The 17,936-nt window shown below is 24.5% G+C and overlaps 2 protein-coding genes across 6 annotated transcripts in view; one reads left to right on the plus strand and one right to left on the minus strand.

Annotated features, from left to right (window-relative positions):
- Positions 1 to 2,983: 2,983 nt before the first annotated feature.
- Positions 2,984 to 14,179, minus strand: LOC126900884 (transmembrane and coiled-coil domains protein 2). 4 transcript variants are annotated; one of them, XM_050676899.1, is made up of 10 exons: positions 14,062 to 14,177; positions 13,941 to 13,984; positions 13,455 to 13,542; positions 12,277 to 12,460; positions 10,695 to 10,845; positions 10,395 to 10,629; positions 10,291 to 10,335; positions 5,931 to 6,013; positions 5,701 to 5,866; positions 2,984 to 4,996 (listed from the first exon to the last, which is right to left on the minus strand). In XM_050676899.1, the coding sequence occupies exons 3-10, from the start codon at positions 13,481 to 13,483 to the stop codon at positions 4,333 to 4,335; spliced, it is 1,557 nt and encodes a 518-aa protein (XP_050532856.1). In that variant the 5' UTR covers positions 13,484 to 13,542; positions 13,941 to 13,984; positions 14,062 to 14,177; the 3' UTR covers positions 2,984 to 4,332. The 4 variants fall into 4 exon arrangements, with proteins under 4 accessions (XP_050532856.1, XP_050532855.1, XP_050532858.1 ...); XM_050676898.1 differs by having other exon boundaries at positions 13,941 to 14,179; XM_050676901.1 differs by having other exon boundaries at positions 5,701 to 5,854; positions 13,941 to 14,178.
- Positions 14,180 to 16,475: 2,296 nt separating this feature from the next.
- The window catches only part of LOC126900876 (RING finger protein 17), a 36,366-nt gene continuing 34,905 nt past the window's right edge, over positions 16,476 to 17,936 (plus strand). The window contains exons 1-2 of one of the 2 annotated variants that reach the window (XM_050676882.1): positions 16,476 to 16,562; positions 16,631 to 16,764. In XM_050676882.1, the coding sequence (XP_050532839.1) occupies positions 16,707 to 16,764 (58 nt within the window). In that variant the 5' untranslated portion in view covers positions 16,476 to 16,562; positions 16,631 to 16,706. Of the gene's footprint in view, positions 16,563 to 16,604; positions 16,765 to 17,936 lie in introns of those variants that run through there. The other variant, XM_050676883.1, reaches the window with a different exon arrangement.

Consider the following 17,936-nt stretch of genomic DNA (forward strand, 5'->3'; position numbering starts at 1 on the left):
AAAAACACGCTTTTAAAGCACATCGAACTAAAAAGTTAAAAATAATTTTTAAAATAAGTTTAAAATAATTATGAACAAAATATACTAGTATTATTGTGATAAAAGCGTGGGTGCTATGTGTCATATTTTTCGTATATTGAACGCCCGATGCTTTTATAACAATAATACTAGTATTTTTTATTCATAATTATTTAAAAAATTATTTTTAACATTTTAGTTTGATGTGCTTTAAAATCGTGTTTTTTTTAGTTTTTTAAACTATATTTATTATAGAACACATTCTGCATTGATATATCTTTTTATGATTTTAGGTTGAACATTTATCTAGCGGATTTTCTTGGGATCAAACTCTTTTCAAATCAGCAAAAGGTTGTCTTTTATATGAAAGGATTAGTAAAGAAGATACAGTTGATTCATTAATTACAAAATCAATTTTGTTATATTACCGACATTTAAAACAAACTTATAACCAGTAATATTTTACTTATTATAACAAAATATTAAAAAAATGTATATTTTTTTTCTTTAGGGACCTTATTAAAAAAATACCGTAAGTAAAACTTGAAGATCTTCCTGAAATTGGCAGAAAGTATGTGAAGCCATGATTTAATCCACAATCTACCATATATGCAATGATATGACCTCCTACAAAAGTCGAAGAAACAACTAATGAATTTGAAAAGTAATATTTTAAATGACATTAAGGGTGAAGTTAAGTAAATGTAAACAAATTGGATAATTGTAATTTCATATTTTTTCTAATATTTAACAAATATTATTTTAGATTGAATAGTTATGATTCTCATTTGTATTGTTATCGTATTAAATTAATTCGAAATAAAACTTGCAAAAAAAAAATGCAATTATGCCAATCGTTTACAATGACCCTGTTTCACTATATAAATAAAAATAAAAATTTTGCTAATAAAAATATTGTTTTAATTTTCAGAATTGGTATTAAAATGAATGTGTACAAATCTTTAAATGAAAGTTTTCTAAATAATTAACAGCATACTTGGTTGAATACTTTTTTAAATCATTATATCTAATCTAACAATTATTTTATATTTTATTAATTAAACAAAATACATTACTTAACCCAAGACAACCTAAGTAGATACCCAAACATTTTAAATACTCGCATTTTGCAATGCAAAATTATTTTTCTGCAAAGCATTTCTAAATATGTTATAAAATACAAAAATGGCGATTACTTATAAGTATTAAAAATAGATATAAACAAATAGGACAATTGTAATTTCATTCTCTTTCATAAAAAATTTAGCAGATTTTATTTTAAATTGAATAGTTATGGTTCTGATTTGTATTGCTATCGTAATATGTTCAAAATAAAAACTTGTAAATTTATCTAAAAAAAAATGCAATTAAAATTAAGTCAATCGTAAAAAAATAATTCAACTATGTAGTATTGTAGAGAATTTTTGATATAAAAATTATTCTATTAACAAAAATTCAAAAATTTAAATCTTCACAGAAAATAATTGTTCAATCATTAATAAATCAACATAAACTAAAATGCATTATTATAGCCATATAATGCTTAAAAATTTTTAAATCAATTAACATTTTACAAACAACTAACGTACATCATTTTTAAGTTAAAAATCAGCTATTGTAATATTTTAAATATTTTCACTTAAAAAAGATGGGTTTTTTCGAGCTTTGAAAGTAATATCTTAACAAATATGATTCGGTTTATTTTGGCCTACCTATTTCTTATTAGCATTGGTCCAATAAAAAATGAGAATACGAGAGACGACATAAAAAAAATAATAAATCTTCTTATTATATAATAGAACAAAGAAAAAAACGCTTTTCTGGGAAAATTACTTAGCGTAATTGGATTTTCAAAATTTTTTTTTTCAACGAAAGTACTCGGTCATCAAACTCCGGAAAAATTATTGGCGAAGGTCGGAAAATTTTTGTTTTAAAATTTCGACCGTTTTCGAGAAACTCTCGCTGACGCCAGCGTTTTACGACTTAAGGTTTGAAATTTTCACCATACCCGCCCAATGACATTCCTGAGATATGATAAAAAAATTTTCACCGTTTTACGAGCANCTGAGATATGATAAAAAAATTTTCACCGTTTTACGAGCATTTTTTTTTTCATGCGCTCGAGACGCCAGGGCGCGCCGCCCGAAATTCTTGCGACACTTTACGACATGAAAACGATTTTTTTTCAGAACAGTACATTATTAATAATCTTTATTTTCTCATATATGATATATAAGTCTATTAGTTTATCGTTTAAATTGGAATTCATCTGTGACAACTATGCTGTCCAACGTTAAATCGCAGTTACCAATATTTTTATCAAAATTAAATTTTTTACATAGTCTCACCTGCTAAATTTTTTTGTAATTATTCTCTAATATAAACACAATTATTATAATTAGAATATTAATAATTTTTGTGTATACCAGGGGTGTATTTAAGGGAGAAATGGGCCCTCCTTGAACCAGCGCTATCAAGTTTTTTTTAGGCAACTTCTAATAAATAAGGACCTAATGTCCTTTTTTTTCATCATTACTTTGATTTTTAGCAAAAAAATTCTATAACATGTTTAACAAAGTAAAAAATATTAAATACCCTCTTAAAATAATTTTTGAATAAGCCTAAAGGGAATACCTCATTAACAATCGTCAACCTTATACCTAATACATTTTACTATATTCTCTTTTTGAATTTTCATGATTTTAATAATAACATTTTTATATATTTTTGTTACACTGATTCTGATGTAACATTTTTTCTGCAAAACACTTATCGTGTCCGGCGTAGCCGGGTACCCTTACCGGAATCAGTTGCCTACTTATGATGACTCGTCCGAAGAGGCTTACGAGCCGAAGGCGCATAAGGCTCATAGGGCCCCGGGTCTGGGTCGGAGCCTAGTAACATTATAATAGAATTAATACCTTCCTAGTTTCGCGTCATAGCTAAAATCATAACAACATTAAAATAAAATTAATAAAAGAAGATTTAATCTAACATAAAATTTTACAAATAATTCACAGTTATAATTTTAATTTTTTTTTATTGTACAAGCATATTTTTTTATTACATTAACATTTAATACTAAAAAACATAATTTGTTACACTAAAAAAATCGACATTGCATCACAACTAAGAATGGTCAAACAATTTGAGTATCCTTAATTTTTATCACATTAACATCAGATTATCATTAAATTAAACAATTAAAAGAAATACAGGAACTTTCGAATGGAGAATACATGTTCTATTTAATTAAACCCTAATTTAAAAAATGTTTCTACAAAAATACAGAATACTTCTTTGACAAAGTTGAAATAATTACCTTTTTTATTTATTGCAAGGTTAAATTTTTAAAATAAAATTAAGGTAACTTAAAATGTGCAATACGACTTAAACAACTCTAAAACATAATAAATTACTTACTTATACTTTTTTGAAACTTTACACTTATAAATAGAATTTCAAAACAAAGTATTTTGTTGAGAAATATCTAGAATATGACCATATGTTTTATTTCTATATAGTTTCTTTGAATCTTTTCAAATTGTAATACATAATATACATCTGTTCAGATAATTGATATTTATAATAGTGTTAATATTAATAGAATGATAGATTTATACAATTTATTTATTTTTTATTTTTATGTCATTTATCAAAAATACATAAAAATATACTTATTAATAGTACACAATAATTCCTTACGAAATTCTCTTAATATGTTAAAACGTATAAATTGGTTATATAATTTATGAACTATACTTTAAAAAAATTCATATATAGATACATTAATAAATAATATAAAATAATAATAAATCACAACTAGTATCTAAATTTAAATGGGATGAATGTGGGGCAAAATATAACAATTAAAATCAATATAGAAATATAAAAAATAAAAAATATATATAATGTTGAATAGAAAATACATTTTAAATAATTGTGAAATTCAATAGTGAAATTCTACTATTTCGTTGTAACCACTATCACCATAAGGTATTGTAGCTTTTTTGTAACCTTAATATTGCTGATAATTCATCAAATAAATTAAACAATATAAATCATATAATAAAAAAAATATAAATATATAAATAATACATTAGTTTAATTAAAAACATGTCATGATAGGGCAAGAGAATATTAGTATATTGTCTTTTTTCCAAAATAACATTAATATAAATTGTATATGATAATAAAATTTTGTATCCTAATACTTTTATAATTATTTTTCCATTGTCATGGTAAATATAGTATTATAATTTTTATCCACTAAATATATAGTGTCAAGCAATAAATTAGAAGTATCATAAAAATTTATTTTAACGACAAAAAGGCCTGTTTACCGTGATTTATAAGATAGTCACTCAGACTAACACTATCTGGCCACTGTTTTAATGCAATAAATAGTCCTGCAACAACTACAGTTGTAGTAAGAATTCGTAACCGAGTCCTAAGAAATGGCATAAGAATACCAGCAAATGTGGCCACAAGAAGTAATACTACTTGAAGTACTGTGAGTAATACATTTATCAATTTTACAACCAAAGCTCGTGCATTAGAATTATCTAAGCCTTCTAAGGTAACATACTGTTGATGTTGGGCTTGTTGATGTTCCATTTTTGACATTTTGGTTTGACATGATTCCAGCATTTCATGTATATCTCGAAGTCTCTCTTCACTCTGATATTGCACTTTTTCTTCCATATCTGTAATAGTTTGTTTAAGGTTTTCTACTTCATTTTGATGCAGTTCAGTTAAATCATTAATTTGCTCTTCTAATCTCTCAGTACGAAAACGTTCTTCTTGTAGGGAATGATTTAATGAAGCAATATCTTTAGACACTAATTGCTTGATGTGTTCTATTTTGGAGCGCAAGTGATCTAATTCTGCCCAAACTGGTTCTAATGATGGTGATGCAGATGCTGGCGGAGGTGGTGCCTGACTTGTGCGTGGAGGTATTGATTCACTAGTAACAGAACTATAAAAAAGTATACAATAATAAATAAATCAGTCATATTTACTAGTTTTTAAATTAAAGATGTGAACTAATTCTTTTTATCATTTACACAAGAATTAATAATATGGTTCAGAAATTTATTTAACATTTTTGCCATTTTTTTTTTTTTAATTATCTAAAAATAGGGCAAATAATATGCCTATACATTTTATGTGGTTTACAAATAGAATAAAAAAAAATTTTTTAGAAGATTTTTAATATATAATCTTATTATATTACAACTTTTCAATAAGTATTTTAAAAATATTATCTTTTTGTATTTTAAAATGACTTTTTAATAAAAAAATTTATAATTTTTTTTTCTTTTGTATTATTTAAAATTGTTGGTCATTATATCTCTTTTTAAACAGTTAAAATATTTACTACTTAAAAGTCACTTTAAAAGAGTAATTTTTGTAACTTCTAGAAGCAAATTTTTAAGATTTATTGGATCATTAATTTTCAAACCCTATTATTGATATTTGATACAACATAATGGATTTTTTAAAGCAAAATTTGAATAGTATATGATTACTTTATGAAATATAAATACTAGTCTATGTTGTTGATAAAATGATAGTAAATATTAAATAAATCAGATGATTTCTATATTCCTACATATTTCTTGTACACTCAATACCTAGCAGAATTATTTTTGGAACCCAAAGAAATTCAGCAATAATTACCTGCATTCTGAAGCACCATCTTCACTACGTGATACAACAGCCCCATTATTAGTAGAAGTGTGAAGACCTATTCCTCCAGGTAGTGTAGCACTACCATGGTGGTTTCGACTGCTCTGATCACTGTTATCTTCTGTTAATTCTGCTTCACTAGATCCTAAATAAAATTCTGTATTTTAAAAATGAAATAATTTTAGTTAGATTTTTTAAAACAAAATATTTTATTCATATACTTGAAATTGAGTTTATGTTGTCAGCACTGCCAAATTTATTACGAATAAGATGAGCAAACTCCCGTGGTTTTGACATAACAGACCTACCACGATATTACAACATAATATTAATATTTTTTTTTATTTCTAATTAATACAGATTAATTTTGACAATTATAAATTTTACAACAAAAGGAGTAAATCCGTTATTGTATCATTCAATTAAAAAATAATTTTATTAGCTGGGGGGCAAAGAAGGAGCTTCCTCGCAGAATGTGCAATTTAATCTAGTAAAAGAATTTTAGAGTACATTCTTGGTACTCTTTGGAGACAATGATATTACCCTTAAGCATACTGTTAGCTAATTCTTCTAACCAGACAATGAAATCATTTTCAAACATTTCAAGTCAACATCAGCAAATTACAGTAATGCCAATTGAAAACGGTCATTTTAAGGACCACTTGATGCTTAATGTTAGTGAAGATCTTAGGATTTGTCATTTCAACATTAAAGTGAAGTGCAAAGTTCTAAGCAAAATAATGAACAAGAAAAGAATAGATGTAATTGCCTTACAAGAAACTCACACAAAAGATGACAATGACTTACAAAAAAGAGGCTACATTGCAGGATATGCACTGATTGGAGCAATATACCACAAACAGTATGGAATAACTACATAGGTTAAAGAAAACATCGTTAATACAAGGGTGGTTCACAAAGACAACTCGGAAAACATACAAATACTAACCACGACAATATGTAATATGACAGTAACAAACGAGTGTAAACCGCCAAACAACAAATGGGAAAGTAACCTAATGAATATCTTTAAACACCCAGCCATTTATGTAGGAGACTTTAATAGCCACAATATGATGTGGAGTTATGAGGAAAATTATGAAAATGGAGATCTATTATATGAGAGGTTAATCATAATGAATCTAAACTTGTCCTCAGTATTAAGGACAAGGGAACTTTCCAGGTAGCAAGATGGCTAAAGGATTACACACCTGATCTGAGCATAATATCAAAATCTTCAAACCATAGCAGACATAACATCTCGCCGCGTTTTTGACGACTTCTCTTGCAGCCAACATTGACCAGTGGTCCTAGAGTATGGCCTAAAGATACCAATAATTAGATCAAGCCCAAAACCAAGATGAATTATCAGAAAAGTAAAATGGACTGGATTTGCCAAGGACAGACAGCTACAAATTATTTGTGGAAGCTATAAAACTAGTAGCAAAAAACACATACCTAAGAGGCTTCAGGAAGCAATTCATACCAGGTTAGGACGAAACATTTAGCGAGCTGTTTTCAGGATTCAAAAAACAAAAGATACTAACGTAGGGAATGAGCTAATTAACAACTTGAATTTAAAAAGAAGACAAAGATGGCGCAAAAAAACAGAAAATCTAGACTTTAACCACTCCAGCAATAAAACATGGAGCCTTATGAAAAAATTTGGTGAGTCAAACCGTTTCAAGAAACCTTTGATGGGATACATGCTGAGTTTTTTTAATTTGTTTGTTACTTATTAGTAAATACACTGATCCACAAGTATTTATCATTAGAGACCATAATATACTTTCCTAGTCTCATTTTTCATGCAATTTAAAATTTGCAAATAGTATTTTTCTATCACCTTTTTTTTTTTGAGATTATAACATATTAGTAAAAAATGATATATACAAAAAGATATTTACATATAAAAAAGTAATTAAAAACGAAAAAAAAAAAAATTATTATTTATCTTGATTTTTAATATTTTAAAAATAATTGGTACAAAATATCATTTTAACCTATTTTTGGGTCCTTTAAAGTTGATTTTTATGAAAGTTTATAATAAAATAAGGTTAAAATTTTTAGAATAACTCTTTTTTAGCTCAAATTTTAAGTTTAAAATCCCCATTATTAAATAGGAAATTTTATGAGAATTAAAAAAATGATTCTGTTAAGATAGTATGCAGTACTATAATTACTATATACAGTAAATTTATGAAAAAAAATCAATATTTCTTTAAAATCGTAATTTTTTTGCATTTTTACCGTAATAAATCATTTCAATAGAAATCATATAAATACTTTCAGTTTTCGAATGGTGAGATAACTTAATGGAAAAATTTGGAAGGGCTAATTTAATTTATCTTTTTAATATTACTATCTAATTTGTAGACTAAGATCTCCTAGTTTTATTAAAAAACAACTTAATTAATTTTAATGATTTAATTTAAATAAAATAAAACCAATCAAAAAGTTCTTAAAAAAATCCACTCAGTTGAGTGTAATATTATAAAATTTGATTACAATAGTAAAAATCTATTATTAAATTCAATTGAAACTAAATACCATTTTTTTTTTAAATTTATGATTTATATAGCAACATGTTACAAAAAAATTTGGAATATTATAGACTGGTAGTAGCACACATAAATAGAGTTAAAAAATTAATAAATTACTAAGTAAAATTATTTACTTTTGTAGTTGAATCCTATTATCATACAAACCAAATTTGACAAGAAGTACTTTAAAAACATTAGAAATGTATGATTTTAATTGTCTATATGTGGAGAATGAGTGTTAAGTAACTTTTTAATTGATTAAGTGGAAAATTTTTCAATTTTTGAGGGTAATATCTTTAACTTAATACAATTTGTAATAATTTGACGTATCTTTGAAAAAATTTGGCCAAGTAAGAGCTGAGAAAAATGAGTGATGAGCACAAAAAAAACCACATTGTAAAATTATTTTAATATGAACAAGAAATTCCTTCTCATAAGGGGAGTCTATAGTGATGAGGTCCTTGATATTCATTAAAGTTATTCAATCTAAATGAGATAAAAGTCAAACAAATTTGAAATTTTTTATTGCATCAAAAAGAATTAAGAAAAAATTGCAAAAACAGTCAACTTTTAAGATATTTTTAAATAAAAAAATATTTCAAAGTTTTAGAAATTTAAAGTCAAAATAATATTTTCCAAAAATAATTAAGAAAAATTTCACCTCTATCTTAATATGCCAATACAGAGTTCACATATTTCATATAAACACTTTCAAATAAGTCTTTATACACCAATTTATTATTTTCTTTTATAATTTTCCAATTTTTACACAAATATTGTACTTTTATCTTTAACTTTAATGTCCATTTTCACCACAAAGACAAGTCAGAGGTCAAATTTTTTTCTCAAAATAAAGTATATTACATATTAATTAATTTAAAACATAAATAAAACTATTGTAATTCCCGTAACATTTTCAAAAATTAATTTTTTGTGGAAAAGTTACTATTTGAAACCCTCTTAGTGCACAGATAATTGGTCAATTTTCACAAAAAATATACCAAATGATAGATAAATACCTAAAGTAACTTTAAAAAAGTAATTTTGATTTGTTAATTTTTAAAAAAGTTATTGTAGTTTTAAGAAAAAAGATAATAAAATAAAAATTGTCGAAAATTACCAATTTTTGAAATTAAAATTTTGTACATTTTTTATGGATATTCCCCAACTAGATCAATTTGTGATCTTTTGATGTATCAATGAATAAAATTGGTTCGATGAAAGCTGAGAAAAGATGGTAACAAACACAAAAAGAAAAACACATTGTAGGTAAAAGGAAATAGCAAACAACTTGGTTGTACTCATATGTCTTTGATGGTATATATTTTTTGAATACTAGTAAAATATTTTGATTGAACGTCAATATAACACGTAGTTAAATTAATAATATGTGCTATTTATTTTATGTGATTATGAAATACATGATACTTAATTAGAAGCCAGATAAAAAACCACCAAAAACAAATGCTGCAATATTAATGTCCTAAGTTTAACACTACATAAACAAATTATTCAAAAAAATATTGAGCGAAAAGTTAAGATTGGTAAAACTGTATGGAGAAGAATTTAAAATATGTTTTAATAATTGCTTTATGCCATCAATAAACTACAGATTATTCTACTAAAATGAACTAAAAAAAAATTTTTTTTTTAGTTTTTTAAGTAAATTTTTTATTTTTCTTTTGTTATATTTTAATAAAAAAATATACAGCTTTAAAACATAAATTTAAAAACATCTATAGTGTAGATTTTTTTCACACGAATCTAAATTTCTACTATATAGAAATTACTTAAAATTATATATTAAATGCACAGAGCAAGAGTTCATGGTCCCCTGTACAAACTTGCTCCGCGGGAATAAGTATTCTTTGTTGAGAAATAATATAAAATAAGTAAATATAAATTCTAATTTTATCATACAAACATATTAAAATTATTTTTGAAATTATTTAAAAATTACTTATATGAGATTTTTAATTATTAAATATAATTCACCAAGCTTACACTAAAACAATTGACTAAATTAACCAATACTCACCCAGAAAGACCAGAAATACCATCCCTTATATTTCCACCAACATGCCTAAATAATAAAGATTTAAATATTATTCTTTAATTAATCTGTTACACAATTATTTTTACCTTAGACCATGACCAACATCTCTTAACATTTCTTTAGGTTGTTTTAAATGGTGTGATGTCGTAAGTCCATGAGTTTCAAGGTCTTTTAATCTTTTATTATATGCTTCAAGTTTTTTTTGTAACTGCGAAATATTAACAGCAGACTTTTGATTTTTTTTTTCAAAAATTGATTTAATACGAGCCAATTGTTGTTTATCAGCATTTGACGCTAGTTTCAAATATTCATTTACATTGTCTATAATATAAAATATTTGAAAGTTAACCATTATATTATTTCTAATTTAAAATAAATTTTCCTACCATCTCTAGCAGTTTGCTCACTACGTATAAGATCTTTTGTACGTCCAATTTTTAAACGCACATGATCCATTGCAGCTTTAGTTTTTGAACCATCTGCATCATCTGTTAATTCACCTCCATTATATGTGCCATAAGAATTATAGAAAATATCCTAAAAAAATTATTTAACTTATGATTAAATGCAATTAAATTAAATGATACTTCAAGTAAATTTATAAATTATCACATCAAACAAAAACAGTTATTCTGAATAAAGATTATCAGAATCTAAGTAGCTAATCTTTGCTATTGAGATATGTTGCTATAGTATTCTTTCAAAGAAAAAAAAATTAACAAGATTAAAAATAACCATGTCTAAAACAAAAAAAGTTTAAATATTAACTCTTAATTCAGTATCAATTTTCCCAGTAAACAAAATAAACATAAGGCAGCAATTTTTCAAGGGCAAAACTTAATTTTAAATATTAATCTGATTTTCATAGGTTACTAAAACTTAGAAAAGTGCAATTAATTAAATTTTTTTTTTGTATTTCTTATTAAATGTCCAAACACACTTTATTTACTGAACACTCAATATATTAATTTTAATGTTTCTCATATTTTCATGTTGTATTGTAATTTCTTACTTTTACCTGTATACAAATTCAAACATTCTTTATAAAAGGTATTAATTATAAATGTCATTAAATTTCATTATTATTATTATTATTACTTCACAAAATCTAGATTATCAATATACTTTACTGGAAAATAAATAAAATTTTTATAATTTTAATCGTATTATTTGATTAAATTTTTTTACTATAAATTTTCAATTCAATTATTTTACACTTGATTATAAACATAATACATTTTATTTTAAAATAATTTTCTGTTGTTACTTATAATGGTATATTTAAATAAAATTGTATGTTTTAATTTAATATAATATATAATTTTGACTGAGAAACTCTCACTTCTTGGTGGAAGCTTTAAACTTCTTAAAAGTAAGACATTATAATTCATTATATCAATCATCTACATATTGTACAAATTATCTGTAGAATTATTTTATAATTGTTGTAATTTAATATATTATATTAAAAAAATAAACTATAATTACATAATATTATTTATCATAAAAGGGGTGTTAAGACATATAATTTTACTGATTCATAAGAGGGCAACTACAAAAATTGTAAAATAGTTCCACTTTTATTTTTTGTTATTTCTATTAACAACTTGCTCTTGTTTTAAAAATATTTAATTATTAGATCTTGAAAATTGTTATAAGAGACTTCTTCTAATTTTTTTATTTTACATATGAGATTAATGGAGAATTTTTATGAAAAAATATTAAAGTGTAAACTGATAATTTTTCAGAAAACCAAAAAAACAAAAAATTTTTAGGTTAAGATAAATAGGACTTTTTAAATTTAATCATAGAAAAAAACTACCAAAAGAAACTACTTTGATACTGCTAATAACAATGAAAATTTTTTAAAAAAAATTAATGAAGAAACTAAAAACAACAGTATTTGACTTGATCACTTTTTTATAAAAACCATCTAAATAATATTGTACAAAATATTTTACTACTTACACTGTCTTCTTCATTGTTGCCAAATTGATTAGGTTCCTCACTTGATGCATAGCTTGACAAATTATCTGCTTTTATAAGGCCTGTATCAGCAGAACCTCCTCGTTCATGTCGTACTATTCGATTGCTACCTGATGAGCCAACGGGTGATTTACAACGGCTCATTGCAATCTCATCAGCAGAAAAACTAGGTAACAATGTTAAGTTATTCATACTTATAAACATCATAAAAATAAAAAATATCTTTCCCAAATATTAAATGATAAAATTTCAATTCTTTTTTGTTATCATATCAAATAAGTAAAAAAAATAATTTAAATTTATACATATTACCCAAAATAAAAAAAGGAGTTAAAATTTTTTTAATACATATATTTTAATATCTATCCATCAATCAATGAAACTTAATATTATTTTTTAGAAAACTTTGATAATTACATTCTAATAGATTAGAAAACAGCTAAATGTATATATTAAAAAAAAATGTTAAATCGTAATTAATCATAACAAAATAATTCAGAGGTATCGATATTTCAATTAATTATGTATGTATGAACTAAAGTTCAAATTGATTCTTTTGTAGTTTGATTTTTTAACCATAACGTGTTAAAAATATAGGATATTAACATACTAATTTAAAATTATAATTATAGTATTTTACTACTTTAAAAAATATCAATTCAGCTAAAAAAAACACCACATTTAGTTCAAACAAAGAAATAATTTCTATTTAAACAATTGTGTTTCTAGAAAACTTCTACTTAAATTAATAGAATTTATGTAAGGTAATAACTAGATAAGAAACCACATCACATCTATGTTAATAAATAGATTGGTAATAAATTTGATGCTACAAACAATTAAAATTATCAACTGATTTATACAAAACACTTATCAAATTATATGCAATAAGAATTTACAAAAAAAAAAATTGAATTAGTATAGGTAATGAATTTTTTATCATTCATTTTTATCTAACACATTGATTAACAGAACTACATAAAACAATGAAAATATTTTAAAACAGTTTAAACAGATAACTATAAGTAAAGTAACTTTTACTTTTATGTAACTTTGTACTATATTTTAATACATTTATAAAAAAAAAAGTTAAGTATGGGATGTTTACAAGGGTTTAATTGAAAGATGAATTAAATATTATAGTATAATTATCAACTTACGTAACAGCATTCCATGGTTTGTTTGCCATTTTGGAAAAAAATTAGGTATGTTTTGAGTCCTAAAAACTCCATCAAAATATTAATTCACCTGCAAAAGAAATTAAATAGTAATTTTGCTTTAACAAATATCTCCAAGTATAATTTATTTATTCACAATATACTAATAGATTAGAAAATAACCTTGATACTAATAATACATATAAATTACCAAATCAAAATCTTTTACAATGATGCTATTTAATTATCTATTTAACTTAAAATAAAACGCAAATGATAATATTGAGTAAAATTAGATTAAAGAAAATTTCAGAGAATAGAAAACAATATAACACAACTAATCTATTGTAGTACAAATAGTTGATCTTTGAATGAAATATTTCACAGATTATTTGAAAACATGTGTTTTGTTAACTTCTTTCAAAACTTCATATAAAACTATTTCAGGTCAATATAATTTACAAATTAAAGAAAATAATTTATACGCACATAATTTGTTTGATAAAGATGTACAAAATTTTCAACCACAAATTCTGTACACAAAAGACAAAGTTAAACAATTATTTAGCAGTTATTACTATTTTTTATTTTCTATAAAATAACATATTACTGTAATTAATGTGTAAATTTGATGAATATTAATTTAATGTAATATTAAATAAGTCATACGACAAATAATAGAAAAGTTAAGGAAGCGATTTCTGTTAACTAACAACAATACAATGGCCAAATTTTACAGTCATCCGCAAGATAAGCAATCACTAATCACATAGATCACAATCACGAACAGATGATTAATAAATACAATTGGGCGGAGTAGCAATACTGATATCTCAAACACTAGTGCTATCTATTAACACAAATAATAAAAATATTAATTTAACCCAACATTAATATTACTATAAATTAGAATTTTATTCATGTTAATACTAAAGTATACCCCAAGTAATTGAGATTAAGGCGAGGAGGAAGAAGAAGAATTATGATACTAAAAGCATTGATTAACATATTCCTTAATAAAAGGGATTAGTTCCGTTCGTACTTTAAAACAGAAAAAATGAACTTTTGTTTGGATTATTTTTTCTTTTATATTTTGGAGAAAAAAAAATCTTATAATTTTTATTTAAAATGAATATGCCAAATAATAATAATAATAATAATAACTTATTAAAATATATCGCATTTTCCGGTTGGGGCGCCCTGTCACGATGTCGCACTTGTTGATCATTAGAAATGTATATAGTAATTAATGAACCAAGCATTTAAAATATTAGTTAACAACATTAATGATTTGAAATACTTCCGCGGGGATTCTACACTTTTTCGCTGGGAACAGTTGCGTATTTAACTCTTTGGTTAAACTATTTTTCCGCCTCCCACCTTACTTTAATAATCAGAATTTCGTATATTTTTACTATTATTACTAATTGGTATTTATAACGCCATTAATGAATAATATTCTTTGATACATGGAAACGTTTATTATGGTAGTGATTTTAATCACTGTCAGTTATCATCTATACTTATCCAAATTATGCCACATCCATACTGTGCCGCGACCCCTCTATGCTACCGTTTTTACATTTGACATCGTTTAAAAACTACTATAAAATAATTTTACAACTTTTAGAACTGTGTTTTATAATTATTTTGCGGAGTATTTTTGTTGGGATATCACTCTTTTTTAATATTATATTATTATTATTATAATTGAAAGCAAGCTAATAGGTTACGTTTAATAACGGCACTTAACAAGAAATAAGTTATTTCAATTAGCTTGTCCGTTAAGAGTATTCGGTTATAGGCAATAGCGCGACAGCAACAGATATTCATGACGTCAGGTCGGCCAACTCATAACGTATTGTTGCCATAGACTGAGTTATAATTATTATTTTATTTATGGTCTTCACGCGAAATGCATTCACGCAGTTTATCAGAAATACTATATGGATGATCGGTTTATCATGAACCACTTGATTAAAATACAATACAATGTTGAAAAAATTGATTTTGATTTTTAGTTACATAAATCTCTTGATTTATTAACTAATAATTACTTTTTAAAATCATCTCTTATAACTTATAGGGGTGTCAACTTAATTTTTTTAAAAGCAACATATATAGTTTAACTATCTTATGAAATAGAAAATTATCTAATTAAGAAAATAACTGTTCAAAAGCAACTTTTGAACCAGTACTTCAGAAGTTATTCTCATTTTTATATCTAGGAAGGAGGAAGAGTCCCACCGGTAAATAACTAATATTAAAAATAGCAGCATTCACTCTTCACTTCCAGTATTTACATTAAATTGATAATAACATCCAAAGTACTGGTCCAAAAGTTACTATCAACCAGTTATTTTCTTGATTCCATCGTTATTTATTAACTAACCTAGTTTATTATGTACATTGTCGTCTAAAAAAAAACATTGACACTTCTATACATTTATAAGGGATAATTCTAAAAAGTAATTTATAGCTGCTAAATCAAGAAATATATGTAACTAAAAAAAAACTTTTTTTCCCAATATTGTATTTATTTTGCGAGAATCATGAGGTTTATGATATGCCGAACACCTCTATTTTTTTTTAATTTCAAAAGCCCTAATATTTACTATGATAACTCTGTATTGAATGCGGTAGGGTTGTCTCTCGTTGACAACTGATCGCTTTGAATGGTTACGTGGATCTAAAGGTTCGCATCAAAAATAAGAATTTTTATCTAAAATAACTATAGTCATTTATAATATTTTTTGCTATAACTTCATTTTTATTGCTCAAAACGGTTTGCAAAAAGCAGCTTTCTTTTCTACGTAAAATTTCCTAAATATAATTCTATTAGAAATTGACTAGGTTTTCTCAACAATATTTTTTGGTAAATCCCTTTGCTTCGCATAATTTTCCCGGCTTATTATCATGCGTTGTAGGCTATACGGTCTATTTAAGGTTATTTTTTTACTTAGCGTGACCCTACCAAGTCTTTGGATTTAAAAGATGAAATAGTTTTACAATTAGAATATTTAAAAGTAACGAGCCTTTGTCATAATTATCACAAGAAGTCAATGTAGCCTATTGTAACACTAAATAGGCAACATAATTGACCAATAATTGGTTAGTATGTGGTAACCGTTTAATCAAAATGTGTTAAGTTAATATGATTTTATCTTTATGGGGATTAGATTTTGAAAATGGAAAACATTTTTATACTATTTTACAACTTTATATTGAAACGTTGACTAATTTTGTACAACCACGATGAGTCGTATGAAAGTTCCATGTTGCAGTAGATGCAAAATGAACTATTATGTTGGAGGTAAAGCATTATTCAAACAATATGTTACAAATAATAAAAATTGCAAAAAATGAATAACAGCTATAACATGAGTATATAATAATTGTCATAACTACTAGTTTCTTAAAAATTGAAATAAGATACTATTTTTAAGACAATTTTTGAGATTAATTTTTTTATATATTTAATTTTGTTTATTCTTATTTATTGTCATATTTATTTTTCAAAAATATTTTTATTAACAAATTAATTTGATTTATAAAACTTAACTTTAATTAAGATTTTTGAAATGTTTATATGATTTACTTGACGATGAGGTAAGTTGAAATTAGTAGTTATTAAATAATTATTATATACACAGAGCATACTTGTTATTTTTTTTTACTAATTTTATTATTTGATGGGATCGGCCACCCTTATCCTAAACTTCCACTAGACACGATCTTCCACATCCTCTACACTCACATTAGCTGTCCTCATATCACAATTACTTGTAATATATTATTTTAAATAAAAAAGAGAACAAAGTTTATATTTAATAATTAAAACCTATAAATACTGGTTTATCATGTTTAATTATAAAATTCCTATTAAATAAATTCAAAAATGCACATTAATAATATACTGACTTTAATAAACTTATTGCCAAGTTTTTAATTATTAGTACTTGATATTTTCTTGTTTGATTTTTTTTTTTTTTGTAAATAAAAAATATAAAAAATAATTTATTTTACAAATAGGTTAAATTCACTATCTTACAATTCGAATTAATCAAAGATAAAAATTTTTTTAATGAAACATCACTTTTAAAATAAATTAATTTCCCTACAATTTCATTTTTAAAATATTTTTTTATTAATTAATGTAGCCTAGCATACATTTAGTGATTGATTTAATGGCCACTAGATTTCTTTATAAATAATTATAATTAATAGAATTGTTGGAAAATGAACCAACTAAAAAATAACTAGTTGATAACAAATTTTGAACATGACTCTGCCATGCTAAACCTCCCATCAAGGTATAAAAACATTTATAAATATGGACTTCTGGCTCAAAAGTTGCTATTGATTAGTCATATTCTATTATATAAACTAGTTAAAAATGTATGTTTCCAAAAAAAAAAAAAAAAAAGTTTGTACCCTTATAAGATATATGGGATAGACCTAAAAAATATTAATTTATAAATTGTA

This window comes from Daktulosphaira vitifoliae, unplaced genomic scaffold (genome assembly GCF_025091365.1).
Source record: "Daktulosphaira vitifoliae isolate Bord-2020 unplaced genomic scaffold, ASM2509136v1 Scaffold_3, whole genome shotgun sequence".
Taxonomy (NCBI): Eukaryota; Metazoa; Arthropoda; class Insecta; order Hemiptera; family Phylloxeridae; genus Daktulosphaira; species Daktulosphaira vitifoliae.